Below are 18,015 nucleotides of genomic sequence, written 5' to 3' on the forward strand. Positions count from 1 at the left end.
AAAACAACAGGAGTGCTTGCGTGATGTTTTCACTTCTCCTTCCACCTCTTTGGCCCTCGGGGCCAGGACAGAATCCACAGACGGAAAAGGCTGCTGACTGCAGGGCCGACCCCCCTGCAGCCCGAGGGCGCGCCCAGGGCGAGGGTCGAGCCCGGGAGGAGCTAGGCGGGGCGGGGCCTGCACTGGGGCGGGGCCGGGGCGGGGCCGGGGCGGGGCGTCCCGGGCTGGGTAGCGGCGGCCGCAGCAGGCGGGCGCACTCGGGTCGAGCCATGCTGGCCGCGCGCGTGGAGTACGTCGCGCCCTGGTGGGTGGCGTGGCTGCACAGCGTCCCGCACCTGGGCCTGCGCCTGCAGCCGGTGGACAGCACATTCAACCCCCGCGATGAGAGTTACCGGGAGGTGAGTTCGCGCCGCCGGGACCCGGGTCACGGCCGGTGCCCCAAGCCCCCGCGGCACCCCTTCCCCCTCCCGGCCCGCCGCGCTCTATACGCCTCTCCGACCCGCCCCCACTCTCCCCCCGCAGCCTCGTCACCCCTCTCCCTTTCTCCCCTGGGACGCTTGGCCACGGCCTTCCCGTCTGGGAACCTCGTGGGCCGGGGAAACTGGAAAGATGGGAGTTATGCCCGGGATGGGATACGGGGAGGAAGGGCGCGGCGGCTGCGCGCGGGGGAAGGGGCCGGGCGCGGGGGAGCGGGTATTTGTGGCGGTACCCGGGCAGCTCCTGAGCGAGCTCCGGGGATGCCAGAGGCGCCTCGGGCTTTTCTTCCGTCTGCGGTTCCAAGACGGGCGCTCTCTTTCCGGGTGTGTGTGGCCTGGGAGAAGTTTGGGCAGAAACTGGTCTCCCCGAGTTCAGCTCCGCAGCGCCCCTCCCTCCCCAGCCCTGCCTGCGGGGCGGGAGCCGCTGCCGACACCTCTGCCTGGGCCCCTCTTGGACGTCTGCAGGGCTGGGGGAGGCGGCTGAGTGGGCAGCTGGGGGTGATTTCCCCCCAAGGCCCTGCATTTCTGGGGTCTTGGCTTCGTGGCCGGCCACTCCCCTCATCCTCGCATTCTGCCCTTTCTCCGCTCGGCCGGCCCTCCCCTCTGCCGTTTCTGTACTGCCCTAGGGGGAGGGGCTCCCCAGACCTCCAGGCCCTGGCGGAGCTGCACATTTCTCCCAGCCTTCTGGGTCTGGCCAAGGCCGCCCCGGCCTCCCGTGGCCTAGCTGAGTCAATTCACTGTTGGGTCAAAGATTCCGGCTGAAAAGCCCAGGACGGGACCCGTCTTGGGACTTTGACCCCTGGTGGCCTTTGCCTGCAGAGTGTCAGGTTCTCAGGCGTGATCTGCCAGTGTGGGGCAGGTCGGGGCAGAGCGGGGCCTCTGCTGGGTCTAGAGAGGCTGAGCGGGAGGCTGAGCCTGGAGTCAGCTGTGCGCCTGTTCCCCCACCAGGCCTTTCTCCTGCAGGGCCCCGGGGATCCTGATCTGGCAGGGTGTGTGCAGTGCCCCGGTGGTGACGGGAGTCTAATAATAACCCCTAGTGTCCCTGTCGCCCTCAGGCCCTGGGCACATGGGGCCTGCCCTTCCAGAAAGAGGAGGCTATCAGGACCCCTTCCTGCTAAGACAGTTGGGCGGGTTAGCCAGGCTCCCTCCTAATATGTTTTTGCCCCTCCCTCTCCCGGAGCCCAGCCTGTGGAAGTCAGCCTTCCCTGAGAATGTGGCCGCCTGGGGATAGCTCCAGGGAATCTTCCGCTCCCAATGAATGCATGAAAAGAGGCGGATATGATTTCTGAGACAGCTGTGTTGTTGGGGGTGTGTGTGTGTGTGTGTGTGTGTGTGTGTGTGTGTGTTCGTGTTCGTTGCTGTGTCCCAAATCCTGCGCCCAGATCCTGCACCCAGGGTCTCCAACCATAATTTTATTCTCTCCACGGGAAGAAATCTAAACTGGCTGGGACAAGAAGCCCTGGGGGCAGGGGTAGGGTACTCCCCCTCCCCCTCCCCCACTACGACCCCAGAGACAGCGCCTGTCCAGCCAGCATCTGTGGCTGGCAGGGCCTGAACCTCCCCGACCCCACCGAGTCCCATGGACAGGTGGCCGCTGAGCCAGCGGGACCCACTCACAGCCCCCTGCCCCTCTCGTCCCAGGGTTTAGACCCTGGCACACCGAACTGGGCATCAAATGACTCCCAGTGATGAGCGGCCCTCCTGGCCCTTCTCCTGAGGGCACCAAGTGCGAGGTGGGTGTGAGGGGTCAGGATGGGAAGTGTGGCTTGGGGTGTTATTTTAGGTGGCTCATACTTGGCTGAGTTCCTCAGTTGTCTGACCATGGGTCTCTCCTGGAAGTCCCTTTCCTCCCAAGTGCCAGGTCAGTTCCCACGGATCGGGCACCTTCTGCTGTCAGTCATCTGAGTGCTCCACAAACTAGATTGGGGCCAGGGCTGTGCTGGGCGTGGGGTCACGTGATTGCCAAGGCCGCCAGGGCTTCTGGGCCAGGGCTTCTGGGCGGCAGGCTACCGCAGCTGAGTAGGTGGGGCTGGGGCTCTGCCATCCAGCTGTCTGGGTTGGAATCCCAGTTTTATCACTTACCGTGTGTCATAGCAGGTGTCTGTCCGTCTCTGAGCCTCCCTTCCCTCATCTGCAAGTACCAAATGAGACGTTGCATGAGACGCACTTAGTACATAGAGGGACGTAGTGGGACCCAGTGATACAAATCATTAGATGGGCTGGGGGCTCAGTAACGTGTCCAAGGGCAATACTCCTCTCGGGCGACAGAGCACTGCATCCGGCTGTGTCTCTTTTCCAGAACAAGCTACTGGGGTTCCTTCCTTCAGCTGTGCCTTCACCACCCCACCCCCACCCCCCAGTGCAGGGAGACCAGATGAAGTGTCTTAGTAAAGTTCCAGATGCCGTGCAAATGTTCGCAGTGGCCACGGTCAACACGCAAGAGCCACACGTGTACTTCCTGTTCCACCTTTCCTTTCCCTGCTTCTGTAGACCGGGTGTCCTTTCCAGACGTGCATGGTGAGGTGGAGGAGAGGTTTTCAACTTTTTGCGTTTAGACGGAGAGGTTTGCAACGTTTTGCATTTAGACGTGGATTTCCACATGTTAATTTTGGATGGTGCTTCAGTTCCTAGGCTCCCCAGAGAGTCCCAAGTGTGTGACCTCAGGCCAGGGGTGGGGACAGCGTGGGGGCCGGACCCAGAACTACAGGGCTCCCCCCACCCCCTTCCTTGGGGGCAGCTCTCAGGAGGAAAGGCCCGGCTGGGAGCCGGGGAGCCAAAGTTGGAATGAGGAAGCCCCATTCATTCAGTCTGAACACTGAGTCATGGTCATGGGACAATCACGCTGCGCCCCCCTCCCCTGCTGGTGGTGGGGGGGCTTAACCCTTCCCTCCAGTGCTGCAGCTCCCCTCCCTCTGGCCTCACCCTCCGCCCCCGAGGCTCGCTCACTTTCTAGCTGTCTCCTGACCTCTTGGGGTGAGGGGGACCCAGGCTGTCGCCCCTTCCCCTGCCTAGTGCAGAAGCCCCTCGTGGTCCGCGTTCCCAGAGTACAGATCTGTCAGTGCCGCCTCAACTTGGGTCCTGGGTTCGTGCTCTGGGTTTCTCATTACAGAGTGACAAACCAGAACTAATTGAAATCACTTTGAGGGGGGACAGGCGGGAGCCCCGAGCCCTGATGTGGAGCTGCTGTGGGCTGGTGTTGGGCAGAGTGGGGAGGTGGGAGCTGCCGGGCACTGTGGAGGTGGGACTGATGTGGGAAACTACTTTCCAGGCTCTGTGAGAGCAGGGGACTTGTGAGCAGAGCTCCCAGGTCCCTTTGGAAGGGAGGTTTGCTCTCCCCCACCCCCACCTGCCACCGCACATAGGGACTTGCAGTGTTAATTAGGGGCAGGAACATAATTGTCTATCCCAGGGTGGCAGGTGACACCCAGGCGGCTGTGGGGTTCTGCTGGTGAGGCTTCCGCTCCTCCCTCCAGCTCCTCCTTCCTCCTCTTCTCCCTTCCCCAACTTCCTCCTTTCCTTCCCTGCCCTCCCCGCCATCGCACCCTATCCCCCCAGCACCCAGAGAGACGTCTGGAGGTGAACTGCTAACCAAAGGGCCCCCCTGCATTTGAGTTTCCCAGGCCTGGCTTCTCCCAGGCTGGGCCGCATCACCGGGAACCCACCTGAGGCAGCTGCCCAGCTTGGGAGGCCCTGCCCCCGGAACTGGGCTCACAGGGGGCAGGGGGCTCTGAGAGCGTGACCTAGGGGAGCCAGCACACAGACTAAGGGCAGCAGCTGGCTGTGGTTTGCAGAGACTGAAATGGCACCAGCCCATGTCTAGACTACCGCTTAGAGGTCCTCCCTTGCTGGGTGGGGACGCATGGCAGAGTGGTGGCTTTGCCTGTGTAGGGAGAGGTTGGGAAGGGGGCCGGCCAGGAGGCCAGCTAGAAGTCACGGGTAGCTGGGAGGAGGTCTGGATGTGAACCGCTCTCTGAGGTATACAAAAGGTCTGTTGGGGTTTAGGTTGCTTTTTTTTTTCCCCGTTAGGAACAACTTAAAGGAAAGTGCACACTCTTAAGTGTGCACCTCAATACATGTGTGTGATATCATCCTGAGAGAGTATTCCCACCTCCCCAGGGCTCCCTCACACTCCTTCCCAGTCCATACCCTCCCAAAGGGAATTACTGTTCCCACTTGTCACTATAGATAGCTACGCTTCTCTAGGGCGCCTGGGTGGCTCAGTTGGTTGAGCATCTGACTCTTGATTCCGGCTCAGGTCATGACCCCAGGGTCGCGGGATCGAGCCCCATGCTGAGTGTGGAGCCTGCTTGAGATTCTCCCTCTCCTTCTCCCCGCCCCCGCCCTTCCCTCTCTCTCCCTCTGCCGTTTCCCCGCTTGCTCACACACAGGCACATGCACTTTTTCTCTCTCTAAAAAAATAATAATAAAACCATAGGTGGGTTTCTTCGACGTTGAACTTTGTGTCTGCCGTTTTGCCTGGCCTGTCTCCCCCACCGCTGTGCCCGTGAGATCACCGTTCGGCCGTGTGTGTAGCTGCAGCTTTCTTCCCATGGCCGCGTAGTATTCCAGTGTATGACTATAGCACGTCGTACATGTATCTGTTTTCTTGTTGGTGGACGTTTGCATTGTTTCCGCCCTTGGGCTGTTACCACTGCGGTGAACGTTCCTGTCCGTATCCTGTGGGGACACAAGCCCTCCTTTCTGTAAAGTAAATATCCTAGAGCGGAATTGCTGGGTTGTGGGCGTATGCTCGTTGTGCAGTGGTTTGCAGATTGGTCAGGGGATCCCTGGGTTTTAGCAGAGGGGCCTCGGGGGCCTGCGAGAGGGTGGCCAGGACAAAGCGTGGCTTTTCGGTCCACTCCTCGGTGAGAGGAGGCCGTGAATAGCGGGGCTCCGCTAAGCAAGCGCGTTTGAAGCAAACGTTAAGCTGCTGGAAGAGGTTTGAGAAAAGTCTGTCGGCGCTCATCCTGGGACCATCCCTAGGTGCCGTTCTGACTCACTAGGGTCCCGAATGAGGCTTGAGACCCTGCATTTCTAACAAGATTCTGCATTCTAAGAGAGGTCCATGTTGAGCGGGTCAGTGAACTTCACTTTGAGTAGTGAGCCCCTAACATCCAGTCTTCCTTGGCCCCCTTCACCTTGGCCCGGGGCTGTAGGACCCTCCAGTGAGGACGAATGGGCTGGGGGCAGGAAGGGGGCCGCTCCTTTCTACTGTCTCACCTGGGTGGGGGCCTCCCGGATCAGTCACGGGACAGGCGGTGCCCGGCCACACCTTGAGGACTGCAGGGACCCTTCTGCAGGGGTGATGTGTTCAGACCCACTGGGCCTTCCCAGCTGCCTGCAGGTGGGCTTACCGTCCACGCTGCTGAGGGAGGGAGGCGAGCGGAGAGGCGAGTTCCTGCAACAGCAGTGATGTATTTTTCCCAGGTGGAGGTGAAACCACACTACGCCCTCCACCATCCCCATTCCCAAAAGAGCCATTGCCCCTGCCCGCTTCTGGACCGTCCCCACCACGCTGGCCGTTTGTCCCTAGGCTCAGAAGCCTGCAGGTGCAGGTGACGGGCAGAGCAGGTGGAGTCAGGGTCCCCGAGACCTCGCAGGGCCAAGCAGCCGAGCAGAGAAAGACAGGGCGGACCCAGCAGGTGCCTCACTTCTCTGAGGCCCCGCTCCCCTCCCCCCTCGCCCCGCCGAAAATGGCCCCCAGCCTGAGGACAGCAGAGCGCAGCCTCTGTGTTTCAGGGTTGTCTCCTATGGGTACGTGGCCCTGCTCAAGTCTGGTCTCCCACCTTAGACCAGGAGGTCCTGGGCTCCCAGCCCAACAGTCCCAGCCCGGACTAGAGGACAGGGGGCTCCAGACCAGGAACCCCCCCCCCCCCGCCCCGGGGGCACGTGGGGAGCAGGGTGAGGCTGTCAGCTCAGGAGCCTGACTTACAGCCAGGTCCGGCCCTGGCTGGCGGCCACCAATCCTGGGGCCATCTGGTGTCCATCTGGCTGAAGCAAGAGACTGGAGGGCAAGGAGGGGAGTGCCTCCGGGCCGCCTGACAGACGGCAGCTCTCTTTGCAGGACCCCGAGGAGCTCGGCTGGCCTGAGACGGGCTTCAGAATCTTGGGCTTTGCTGCTGCCCTTGGCCCCTGGCGGACGTCTATCCCTTTACGGATTTAGTGAAAGGAACCCCCCGGGTGCATGTTCTGACCTCTCCCCTCCCCCTCCAGCACAGCGCTGGCTTCTGGTTTCTCTGGAGGGACCCCAGCATCTAGAACAAGGCTCAGAGGAAGCAGATGTACCAGGCTTCCCTTCCTGGCCCTGGCCCAGGTTCCGCTTGGCTTCTGAGACATCCTGCCCAAGCCCTGTGTCCTCCAGGAGACCACGGCCCTCGGACCCCCGGGGATGTCCCCCTCCTTGTCTGTCCCCCAGCCACGCAGCTCAGCACCCGCAGCCCCCACTGCCAGCGGGCGGTTCCTGCCTCGTCTCTTGGACGTCTCAGGGCTGCTCATCAGGCAGGGCCTGGTCCCTATCTCCATGCAGGTGCATAAGCCACCAACCTGAGCCCAGCTCCTTCTCCCTCACATCCGCCCCCGCACCCCCCGCCCAGCCCCGGTGCCAGGCCCCGTGTGGACAGGGCGAGAACCTCAACTGTGGGAGGAGGGAGGAAGGGCAGAGGAGGGGATGGGTGACCGACCACGTGCAGTCACGGCTCCTACACTCACAGCCCGAGTGGGAGCTCAGGGCCCCGGGGCAGGGCGCCTTCCGGACCTGCCCTGGGACCAAGTGCTGACCCCAGGCATCTCCCCTGTAGTCACTGATGTTCCTGGGGCTGGTGGCCGCCGTCTGCCTGGGCCTGAACCTCATCTTCCTCGCGGCGTACGTGGTCTGTGCATGCTGCTGCAGGCGGGACGAGGCCATACAGACCAAGCGGCGCAACTCCTGCTGTGTCACCTGGACGGCGGTGGTGGCCGGCCTCGTCTGCTGGTGAGTGTCCCTGTGTGCACTGGGTGCCGCCTTGCAGACCATGTACCCTCTCCCTCCACCACCAGCCCCTCACCAGACCCCAAGGGGTTCGTCCGCTGTCTGGCCACATCCTCCTGACCGAGTTCCGGGTACCTTGATGGCAGAGCCCTTCACAGGGTGAAGGCGTTTCTTGCGAAGCAGAGGGAATTGGATTCGTGGGGTGGTGATGGGGGTCTCCCTAGTGCGCCTCTGTCCTGGTGTAGTCCTGTGCGGCCTGGCCGGGCACGTGCCTGCCCCCATCGGCAGCTCCTGGAGCAGTTTGCCAGACGGCATTCCCGGACGGAGGGGGTCTCTGCTGTTTGCATCCCGGTACCCTCCCGGCTGGTCTGCGAGGTCAGAGAAAATTTGGCTGCAGTCTCCATCAATTCCATCTTCTCAAGAGATCAATAGCTCTTAGTGCCTTCAGACGGCACATGAGGGTTTCTAACTCCGTGCCGGAGCCTGCACCCCCCGGGCGGTGTCCACACACACGCTGGGTCTGTTTTCGGGAGTTGCTTGTATGTTTCTTGTTTTCGTATCTACAGAGGTTTTTCCAAAAGCCTCGGATCCACCCTGAGACGCTCCTGGGGGTGGTCACCCTCGAGGCGTAGAGACCCTCATTGCCAAGTGTCCATTGTATCCAAGAACCCACAGTGGGACTTAGCTCTCTGCCTCAGCGGCAGGACGAGAGGCGGGCGGGACGCAGTGATCCTGGGCCGTTAGCCTCACTTCTCTACTGTGGTCTCTTCTCCATTAGAACATGGTCACGTCCCGTCCCGCCTGCAGCGTAAGGGTCCTCTAAGCCAAGGAAGGAAGGAACTGGAAGCAGGGTAGCAATGATGCCAACGTACTGAGCACTAGGGCTGGTGGGGGGGCGGGGGGGAGAGCAGGGAACGTGCAGCCGGGTCCTAAATCATAAACTGCCTGAGTCAGGAGTTCAAAGACGAGTCTGACGCCCAGCAGAGAGGAGCTCCCACAAAGTAACCAGAATAAAGGCCGCCTGCTGGAGGGGGGCAGGGGGCAGGAGACAGTGAAGGAAACTGTAGTGCTTACCACACAGCGAGCCCTCTCTGTGGGAACTCAGAGTAAAAAAAAAAAACAAAAAAAACCCCTACAAATGACAGAAGAATACTTTGGAACAGTGAGAATGACTTTACGAGGGTCAATCCCAATAAGCAATAATTACCAGCTGTTTAAAGAAAACTCAGAACAGAAATGTGACGTGACTCATCCTTCAAAATTCTACATGCTATTTGCACCAGGCAAGAGCGAGCCGGTGGTGAGCACAGGTGCTAATTCTGCCTTCTGTGACTCCTGGTCCACTGGGAGAGGCAGAGAATTATACACTTCTTTACAATTACAAACTAAATTACAAACTGAGAAGTAAGTTCGGAGGAAAGGAACAAGCATCAAGTTGGGTGGCCGACTCGAGTCGGGCATTACTGGGTGATGGACGCCAAGATCCATAGGGTGACCAGGCAAAAGTGGGGGGCAAGGTAGGAGGAGGTACTTCCAGCCAGAAGGAAGAGGAGTGCGTGCAAAGGCCCTGTGGCAGGAGGGAGCACAGGACATTTAAGGAACTGGAAGAAGCCAGTGAGGCTAGAGCAGAGAGAGCAGATGAGGGGGCTGGGGTGGGGGCGCTACGGGGATCTTGGGGAACAGCAGTAAGTAGAGTGGCTGACAGTCACCTTCACTGGGGTTGTGCTCAGATTGGAAGGAACGGAGGGGTAGAGTCAGGGGGGGTGGGGAGTAGAAAAAGCGGGAGTAGCGGGGTACAAGGTGAGGCGGGGGGGATTGGGCGGGAGATGTTGTGTTGAGCTCTGACAGTAAGGATCCTGGAGAAGAGAGGAGATTCAATCCATAGAAGAAAGTACCAGCAGCAGGTTCCCAAAACGTCAAAAGGGGTATGAGGAGAGCTCCTTGTGTTTTTCTGTTTGGGAGACAGTAATTTTATAGCTGGGAAAGATAGGCAGGGCCATCATCGCATTTATTCTGTCTCTTTCCTCGAGCAGAATGGTCCGCGTGGCCCAGGCAGGACCCATGACACCTGGCGGGAGCTGGGAGGCCCTCGTTAAACAGCCAGGGCCATTTCTGGTCTTGAAGACCAGGTGCCCTCCTGGGCCAGCTCCAACAAATCCGGACTAGGAGAAGGCGGAGAAGTAGAATACCTCCAGTCCCCAAAACAGAGCAAGAGATGGAAAGGTGTTGGCTTCAGGCCAAATCCCCAGAAAACACTAGATCATGACGCAGGTGACTAAAGGAGAAAGTTAGAAACGCAAGGGGCAAACAAAAGGTATTTTTCCGAGCATAATAAAAATTAAAAAAAAAAATTTTTTTAATGTTTATTTATTTTTTGAGAGATACAGACAGAGCCCAAGGGGAGGGGCAGAGAGAGAGGGAGACACAGAATCGGAAGCAGGCTCCACGCTCTGAGCTGTCAGCCCAGAGCCCGACGCGGGGGCTCGAACTTACGAACCGTGAGATCATGACCTGAGCCGAAGTCGGATGCTGAACCGACTGAGCCCCCTAGGCGCCCCTAAGTGCAGTGAACTGGAATGAAAGCTGGTTGAACGTGCGGTTGAATGAACGGAACACACAGCGGGACAGCAAACCGTGGCCAGCGTGTGCGTGTGTGTGTGTGTGTGTGTGTGTGTGTGTGTGTGTGTGAGACACAGAGGAAGCGGTAGGGACTTCGCTGTCAAATAAATGCACATGCTCACAGCACACTGACACGGTGGGCGCAGGGTGGGCGCCCCTTACCTGCACTTCTAACAGGCGCTCCAGGTGATTCTGTCCCGTGGTCCACGAGCCACTTTCCGAGAAACACTGAGCTCGTGGCTGAGCCCGCCCTGGGAGGAGGTTTCTGTGAAGTCTCCCTAGATCCTTCCTCTTTAAGGAGAAAAGAAAACACGTAAGTGCGTGCCCATGTGCATTCATCTCCCGCCCCCCCCCCCCCCAGAGGTAGTGTTTGTTCTGGGTGAGATCTCGGAGGCTGCACAGTGAACCCCCAGTGGCTCAGGTCGGACGAAGTCCGGCACGTGACGTAGGCGAGATTTGAGATGATGTGTCCCGGCTGGAATGTTGGATCAAAACCAACTAGATGCGGTTTCACAAGGACAGATTGAAAGTTCTGCTTTTGCTTAAAACAAAACGAAAATCAGAGCGGCGCCACAGGCAGGAGGGGAGAGCAGGCTTGATCCGGTGGGGGGGGTCGTAGGCTGTGGGGTCGGCGGTGGGGAGAGGGGGGCTGCCGGGGCTTAGCCCCCCGGGCGCTCGGAACCGAGCGGACACCTGGCCGTGGGTGCCTCACCCACAGGCCGTGGTTAGGAGCGCCGGTGACCGGTTGGAGGGGTTGAACCTGGTGGACGGTGATGATGTGGGCCGGGGTCTGGAGGGCACATGTCTGACCTGGAGAGCAGGAGGGAAGAGGTGACACGACACGGAGCCACATTCTGATGCCCGAGGGGCGGAGGGGCGTCTTGCAGAATTGGAGGCTTTTCCCGGGCCGCCCCCCAGGACAGTCGAGAACCAGCGGGTGCGCGGTGTGAGGATGTGGGCTGCAGCTTCATGTCAGAAGGAACTTTCTACCAGCTGGAAGGTTTCAGTATGGCAGGCGGCCCCATGGGTGCTGTGGGGAAGCAGGGGGAAAGGGTAGAGGATGGTGGGAGGGAGGCCCAGCTCCTGGAGGTTTCAGGAGAGACCTCAGGGGTCCCCCGAGCCTCCCTATGACAGTCACCTGGGGAGCAGCAGAATCCCTAGGGCCAGGCCAGCAGCCTTCCCCGCTTTGGAGCTGCTGGATTGAAGACAGCAGTAGTATTCTCTGCCTGAAGGAAATGTACTATAGAGCTGGTCAGCCAGGCCAGGGACAAGGTGGCCGTGAACCTTCACCCCCGTCTCCCTCACCTGCCGGAACTCCCTCCCCTCCCTCCCTGGGGAGGAAAGAGCTCCTTACTCAAAAACCTGCTTTCCACGGCTGTTCACAGCAGCTGTGTTGGTAATCGCCAAAACTTGGATGCAGCCAAGGTACCCTCGCGTAGGTGAATGGGTAAATCCAGACACTGGACTGTCACTCAGCACTAAAAAGAAATGAGCTATCAAGCCACGAAAAGACGTGGAGGAACCTTAAATGCATAGCACTGCGTGAAAGGAGCCAGTCTGAAGCGGATGCAGACCGTTTGATTCCAACCATATGACATTCCGGGAAAGGCAAAGCTGTGGAGACAGGGAAAAGATCAGGGTGGCCGGGGAGGGAGGGCGGGATAGGTGGAGCACAGATTTTTAGGGCAGCAAAACCGGTCTGTAGGATACCGTCACGGTGGATGCGTGTCATACGTTTGTCCAAACCCACAGAATGTTCCAGACCCAGAGTGGTCCCTAGGGTAAGCCGTGGACGCTGGGTGATAATGACGTGTCCGTGCAGGTGTTCTCAATGGCACGGGGGATGTGGGAAATCTCTGTACCTCTGCTCGACTTTGCTGTGACTCGAAAACCGCTCTAAAAAATACTGTGCTTGAAAAAACAAAACAAAAAACTTTCTCTTCTGGGTGTCACCTCTGACTCTGTTTGGGGTCTCGCCTATAGTGCCGCGGTGGGCGTCGGTTTCTATGGAAACAGCGAGACCAATGACGGGGTGTACCAGCTGATCTACTCCCTGGACAACGCGAACCACACCTTCTCGGGGATAGATGCACTGGTAAGGCTCACGGGCAGCACTAGCCGGGCCGGGCGCAGCCCGTGAGGTCAGCGTGCTCAGAACAAGGGCCCCAGTCACGGCCCGGCCAGCTTGGCTCGGGGGTCGGGAGGGGGGGTGGAGCGGACACCCCTTGGGGCTGCGTTTGGTTCTGCTGGGAGTAAACAGGCAATTTCTGCTCTTCGGGCAGGGAGGGGTGGTGAGGACAAAAGGAGAAAGGCTGACCGGGTCCTGGGAGGACACGGAGATGGCCGTGGACTCCAATCCTCTCCACTTCCGGAGGGCTGACCACTTCCCCGTTTGTCCAAGGGGAGCCTGAACGTGGACAATCAGCCCCATGGTGTTTGATGTTCAGTTCAAACGCTCCATACGGGGCACCGCGAGGTCCAGAAGATGTCAAGGTGTGAAACGCTTCAAAACCAAGTGAAGCACCCCGAGGGGTGGGAAGACGAGGTGTCCTCCGGGCTCTGGCGTCCAGCTGGGGCTCAGGGTGGAGGATGGGGTGGGCTGCCAGAGGAGGGGTCGGAATTTTAGGGCCACAGCCACTCTGCTGGGCCCCTGGCCTGAGTGAGAGGCCGAGCCACGGGATCGGGGTTTTCTCAAACACTGGCCTTGACCCCCTGGCCTCCAAGTGCTTGTCACCTCTGCTGTAAGCAGCAGGTAGGTGTTTGGGCCGGTTTCCAGGGAGCCCCGTGCCCCTAGGAGCCAGGCTCCGGTAGAAAACCAAAGGACAGTTTTCAGGGAAGCCAGTCCCTGGACATCCCCACTGTTCCCAGTCCCCTCTGGACCATGTCCCCTGCAGAGGGGTGACCTCAGCCAACAGCCAGGTCGTGTCTTTGGGCAGCCTTAGCCACAAAGTCCAGCCCCAGCCAGAGCATTTGGACATTGCCCTGGGACCCAATTCTGGAAGAGGGTTCGACCTCATTGCCCGCTCCTTCTCCCTAAGCTCCTCTAAGACCTTAATCCCTCAGCAGCCCTTGGCAGGGGGTGGGTGGTGCCCCTTAAAGAGACAGCGCCCAGGAAGGCTGCTGGCGTGGCTCTGGCCTCAGAGAGAGCCCTTCTGGGGAGCTGAGGGTCACACGCCAGACCAGGACCCACCTGTCCTGCAGCGCCTGTCCATCTACCCCTTGCATCCACCAGAACCCATCCCTGGAAGACTGAGTCGTCCAGACATGGGGCAGAGGCAGCTCTGTGGGGCGAAGGTGGGCAGCTGGGATGTGGGGCTGAGGGCAGCCTTGAGGCCGCACACAGCCTGGCCGGCCGAGAGGCATGGAGGGGTCCTCACTTTCTGGGCCCCCCACCCCACCTTTACCCTAGCGGGGAAGGGCCTCCGTGGTTACTGCCTCTAGGCTCTGCCTCCCCCTCTCTCTCCACCCACAGCACCAGTTCCCCCTAGAGGAGGAACCCAGCCCCAAAAAGAGAGTCCCTTGCCCGGGGAAGCCCCAGAGACATGACCTGCACTAGTTGACCAGTGCCCATCATAAGGAATGGCCCCTGTCTCCCCCCGCCCGGGACTGAGATCGAGAATGCCAGGGCCAGGGCCATCCTGATGGGAAAGGCTGAGTTCTTCCTGTCCCATAAGATGAGAATATACACACAAAAGGAGCTGGGAACAAGCTCCTAGGCTGGCCCATCTGCCCCGAGGGCTGAGTCTCCAGGCCAGATTTGGACATTCCACAGCGAGCCCCACGTCTCCAAACTCCCCCATGTTCCCAAAGGGAAGGGTTCTGTGTGTCCCTGGACGTCAGCCCCTCTTCTATGCACCATGTCTAAAAGTTGAGGTCAGGAGCCCCAGGGTTTTGTGATGGTCCAGCCAGCTGGGAGCTGCCTCTATCCTGCCCAGGACCACCTCCTGCCTCCACTGGGTGAGCCCACAGGGGGCCCTGGTGGAAAGGCAGGGCTCTGGGCCCTTGCCAGGGCCTGTGAGGCTGGTTTGGGCCTCAGGGTAGGCACCCCACATACTGGGTCCCAAGGGTTGCAAGGGAAGCAGCGGCTTTTGGAGGGCTCCCCAGATCCAAGGGATGAAGGCCTACATCAGGGAAATGGTGTTCAATGCGATAATGTTGATGAAAGTGCCCGGTAATCTACAAAGTCCCCCCAGATGGGGTGACTATGATAATGAGTGCCATTATTATAATTACTGTAATTATATATGTGCCTGTAATCACTGTGAAGGAGAGAGGAGGCTTGGGTGAGTGGGAGTGGGGAGGGCAGGACTCCGAGGACAGGTCAGGCAGCCAGAACCGGGCCAGAGCAAGATGAGCCCTTCAGGGCTTTCCTGGATCGGAAGTCCCACCCCTGCACCCTTCCACTCTGAGGACCCCAGTGGGTGGGGGCCGCAGCTCAAGGCTCAGGCAGGCCTGGCAGGGTTCTGGGTCAGCCGCACATTTTGATTTGGGGGGTGGTCAGAAAAGGTCATTTGCGAGTGCCGGTCAGGGGGTTCCTCTCTCTCGTCCAGTGCCCCTCATCTACCTCCTCTCCTCCAGTGAAGGGAGCCTGAGCTCCAGCGACTCACCCAGGGGACCAGGCACACCTCTGACCCCTCAGAGTCTCAGTTTAAAATAAGGGCCCCATGAGCTTGGCCAATTCAGACTTAAGGCACCCGTTCCAGTGGCCAGTGTGGCCGCTCTGGGCTGTCTCCTTAGAGCCCCAGCAAGCCCATGGCAGCTGCTGGGTGAGGAATCCGGGGCACAGGGTTTGAAGCTAGTGTGTTTGGAACCAGAACCTGCACCCAGGTGTTCTGGTCTCAGCCCCTCCCTTCAGGATCTGAGACGGGGGGCCCTCGTGGCCACCTGCAGAGGCTGTACCCCTCTGCCCCCTGATGCGGCTGCCCTTCTAGAAAACCTCATTAAGCAGGGAAGCTTCCTCCCCTCTGGAGGTTTTCAAACTTGAGTGCCTGATAAACACAGATTGCTGGGCCCTTCCCCAGAGTTTCTGATTTTGTAGGTCTGGCACAAGGGTGAGAATTTGCATCTGATCACCCAGCCGGCACTTGGGCCAGGGACGACTGTTCCGCCGTCTGGGGGTACACCCGCTTGCTTGCCCCAACCCCAGCCCAGCCCAGGGAGCTGAGCCATCCGTCCCCTGTTGTTCACAGAGCTCGTCACCGGGGTGGGGGAGAACTCTGTCCCAACTCCGGGACATCCCTGGTCCCTGTCCCTTGGGAGCTCTCATGTCACCCTCTGAAGCCGGGGGATGGAGGAGGAGTGGAGTGGAGTGGGGAACGGGGAGGGGGCAGGGCTGTAAGCAGGTCAACATTGTGGTTTTAATTTTTTTATTGTTGTTATCTTCGGGAGGACATCAGGAGGGAAGCGAGGGGCCTGGCAGATGTTTTCCCGGCTTTTGTCTTTTGCCAAGAAGAGATTTAAGAAATCAAGAAGTTAAAGCTACGGAGCTATGGAAGGAGAAAAAAAATTATCTTACAGAAAAAGTTTACAGATCATTTTTAGCAGCCCTTTGCTCTAAAGCCGGTTTTCTATCATGTAGGAATATAAAGCATATCCTAATCTTGGCACTTAGTAATGGTGCCTTTTGGACACGGATCTTACTGAATTGAAACGGAGAGTTTATTAGGGCGAGAGTTAGAGAATCTGCTTGTATGTCTTTTTTTCTTCCGTGTGAAGCTATAAACTGCCCAACCTAGACTACCTCTGCCGTCTGGTACCTCTTAGTCCTTACCCAACTTGTAAGAACGGAGAGCGAGCCGGAAAATGGAACAAGCCGCTGACGTTGAAAAACAAAACAAAGGGGAACAAAGAGGGCCATTCTCTTTTCTGGAACCCGGAGCTCATGGAGCAGTGCAGATGCGAAAAGCCTCAAAGTTGCCCCACAAAGTTGCCCCACCGCTGGTGGCCAGGAGTGTTACCTAATGGGCCTTCCCTCTGGGAAGCTTCTGCCCCCTCTGCTGGCATTTTATCTTCCTTCCAGACCTGGGGGAGCTGAGGCGGCCCCGGGAGGATTAGCACACACTCCACCCTCCAGCCCGTTCTGCTCGTTGGTTTGGCCAGCCAGTTTCCACAGGAGAGTTTTCCCCCTGACACTGGCACGCGGGCTCAGAGCAGGCTTGCGGGGGCGAGCTCGGGGTCCCCAGGCTGCGTCCCCGGGTCCAGCGGGAACCCTGAGTCCGGGCTGTTTGAGCCAGACCCTATCTGTGCTTCTCGTTTGAAAGCCAAGGACAGTTCAGTGCCATCGCCCTTCCCTCTGTGCCTTTGGAAAGAAAGCTGTTCCTGCAGGGTCCACTCAGCCCCGGGCCCTCGCGGCCCAGCCGAGAGAGGGAACCTGTCCGTCCACCTGGCTGGACGGCCGCAGCAGGGGCGGGTGTGCGAGCCCTCAGAGCGGGCCCCGATTTCCCCCTGTCGCTTGGCCAGGCTCTTCGGAGGCAGGATCGGTCCGTCTGTGTCATTTCAAAGTGCTATTGTTCTGCCTTCATGCGGGCCCAGGACACCCGGGGAGCTGTTGCTGGGTCCCACGACAAAGCCTTCCTCTTGTGAGGCGTTTAGAGATCCGACTGTACGAACAAGAAGTCAGGTAGCAACAGAGGAATTTTTCAGTGAAATATTCTATTCCTCAGTCTAAAAAAAAAGAATTGATCCTCCAAGATGTTCAAAGATTTAAGAGAATCTGCAAGGAAGCGAAACAGGCTCTCCTGTTTGTTTCCCCATCTGGGAGCCCGGGGCCTGGTTAAGGCCAGGTTGGGCCTCCCCTCCCCTGGCAGATGGAGGGACGTGAGGGCTGGCTGGGGGGTGGGGGGGATCGGGGCCTCTGCCCTCCTGCTCGTGTCAGGATAGTTGTTACCTCTCCAGCTTCCTCCCACCCGAGGAGGCCAGACTTAACAACCCCGGCCCCTCCCCAGGTATCCGGAACCACCCAGAAGATGGAGGCAGACCTAGAGCAGCACCTAGCTCGGCTCAGTGAGATCTTGGCTGCCCGGGGTGATTATATCCAGACGCTGAAGTTCATGCAGCAGATGGCGGGCAACATCATCGTCCAGCTGTCGGGGCTGCCGGCGTGGAGGGAGGTCACCGCAGAGCTGACCGAGCTGGCCGACGAGACCGGCTACGTGGAGTACTACAGGTGAGGGGCCAGGGGGTGGGCAGCGGGGGCCGTGCGTCTTCCTTCAGCCCAGCCTGCATTTGGGGGCCAGGCGGGGACTCCCCACCCGAAGGCCTCAAGAAGCCATGACTGAAATCGGAGGGGTGTTGGTGCTGAGTGGTGGTCATGTAAAGCACGCTCCTTATGTGGGCAGGCCCAGAGGCCCAGAAAGGGGCAAAGGGGCCGTGAAGTGCCAGGATCCAGCGCTGGAGGCTGGGCCTGGCCTCCAGGGACTCCTCCGGGACCAGCATTCTCCATGGCTGGTGCTGGGTAAGACGTAAGGGCTTTATAGGTTCCTCGCCGGCCAGGGTTTCTGGAGCAGGCTTCCCTACACCCGCAGACTCAGCCACAGGGGTGCAGGGGGTCAGGGAGACGGTGGCCTATCCGCCTGCATAGAGCTTCCCCTCATGGCAACTTCTCTTTTTTTAAAAAAAATTTTTTTTAACGTTCATTTATTATTGAGAGACAGAGAGATACAGAGCGTGAGCAGGGGAGGGGTAGAGAGAGGGGGAGACACAGAATCCGAAGCAGGCTCCAGGCTCTGAGCCCCGACGTGGGGCTCGAACTCACGAACTGTGAGATCATTGACTTGAACCAAAGTCGACCGCCTAAGCGACTGAGCCACCCAGGCGCCCCCCGCTCATGGCAACTTCTTAGCAAAGGCAGAGATGCCCTAGCTTCACTAATGCAGAACCCGAGGGATGGGGGGCTGAGGGGCAGCACCCCACCTTGGCCACACCCAGCTGTACAAACTCATACCTACGTCATCT

General features: G+C 59.3%; 1 protein-coding gene across 1 annotated transcript in view; it reads left to right on the forward strand.

Moving 5' to 3' along the window:
• The first annotated feature begins 251 nt into the window (after positions 1 to 251).
• Positions 252 to 18,015, forward strand: part of TTYH2 (tweety family member 2) — a 37,965-nt gene continuing 20,201 nt past the window's right edge. The window contains exons 1-4 of the mRNA XM_030295860.2: positions 252 to 398; positions 7,274 to 7,446; positions 12,046 to 12,157; positions 17,007 to 17,227. Of these exons, the coding sequence (XP_030151720.1) occupies positions 270 to 398; positions 7,274 to 7,446; positions 12,046 to 12,157; positions 17,007 to 17,227 (635 nt within the window). The 5' untranslated portion in view covers positions 252 to 269. The remainder of the gene's footprint in view (positions 399 to 7,273; positions 7,447 to 12,045; positions 12,158 to 17,006; positions 17,228 to 18,015) is intronic.

This window comes from Lynx canadensis, chromosome E1 (assembly GCF_007474595.2).
Source record: "Lynx canadensis isolate LIC74 chromosome E1, mLynCan4.pri.v2, whole genome shotgun sequence".
NCBI lineage: Eukaryota > Metazoa > Chordata > Mammalia > Carnivora > Felidae > Lynx > Lynx canadensis.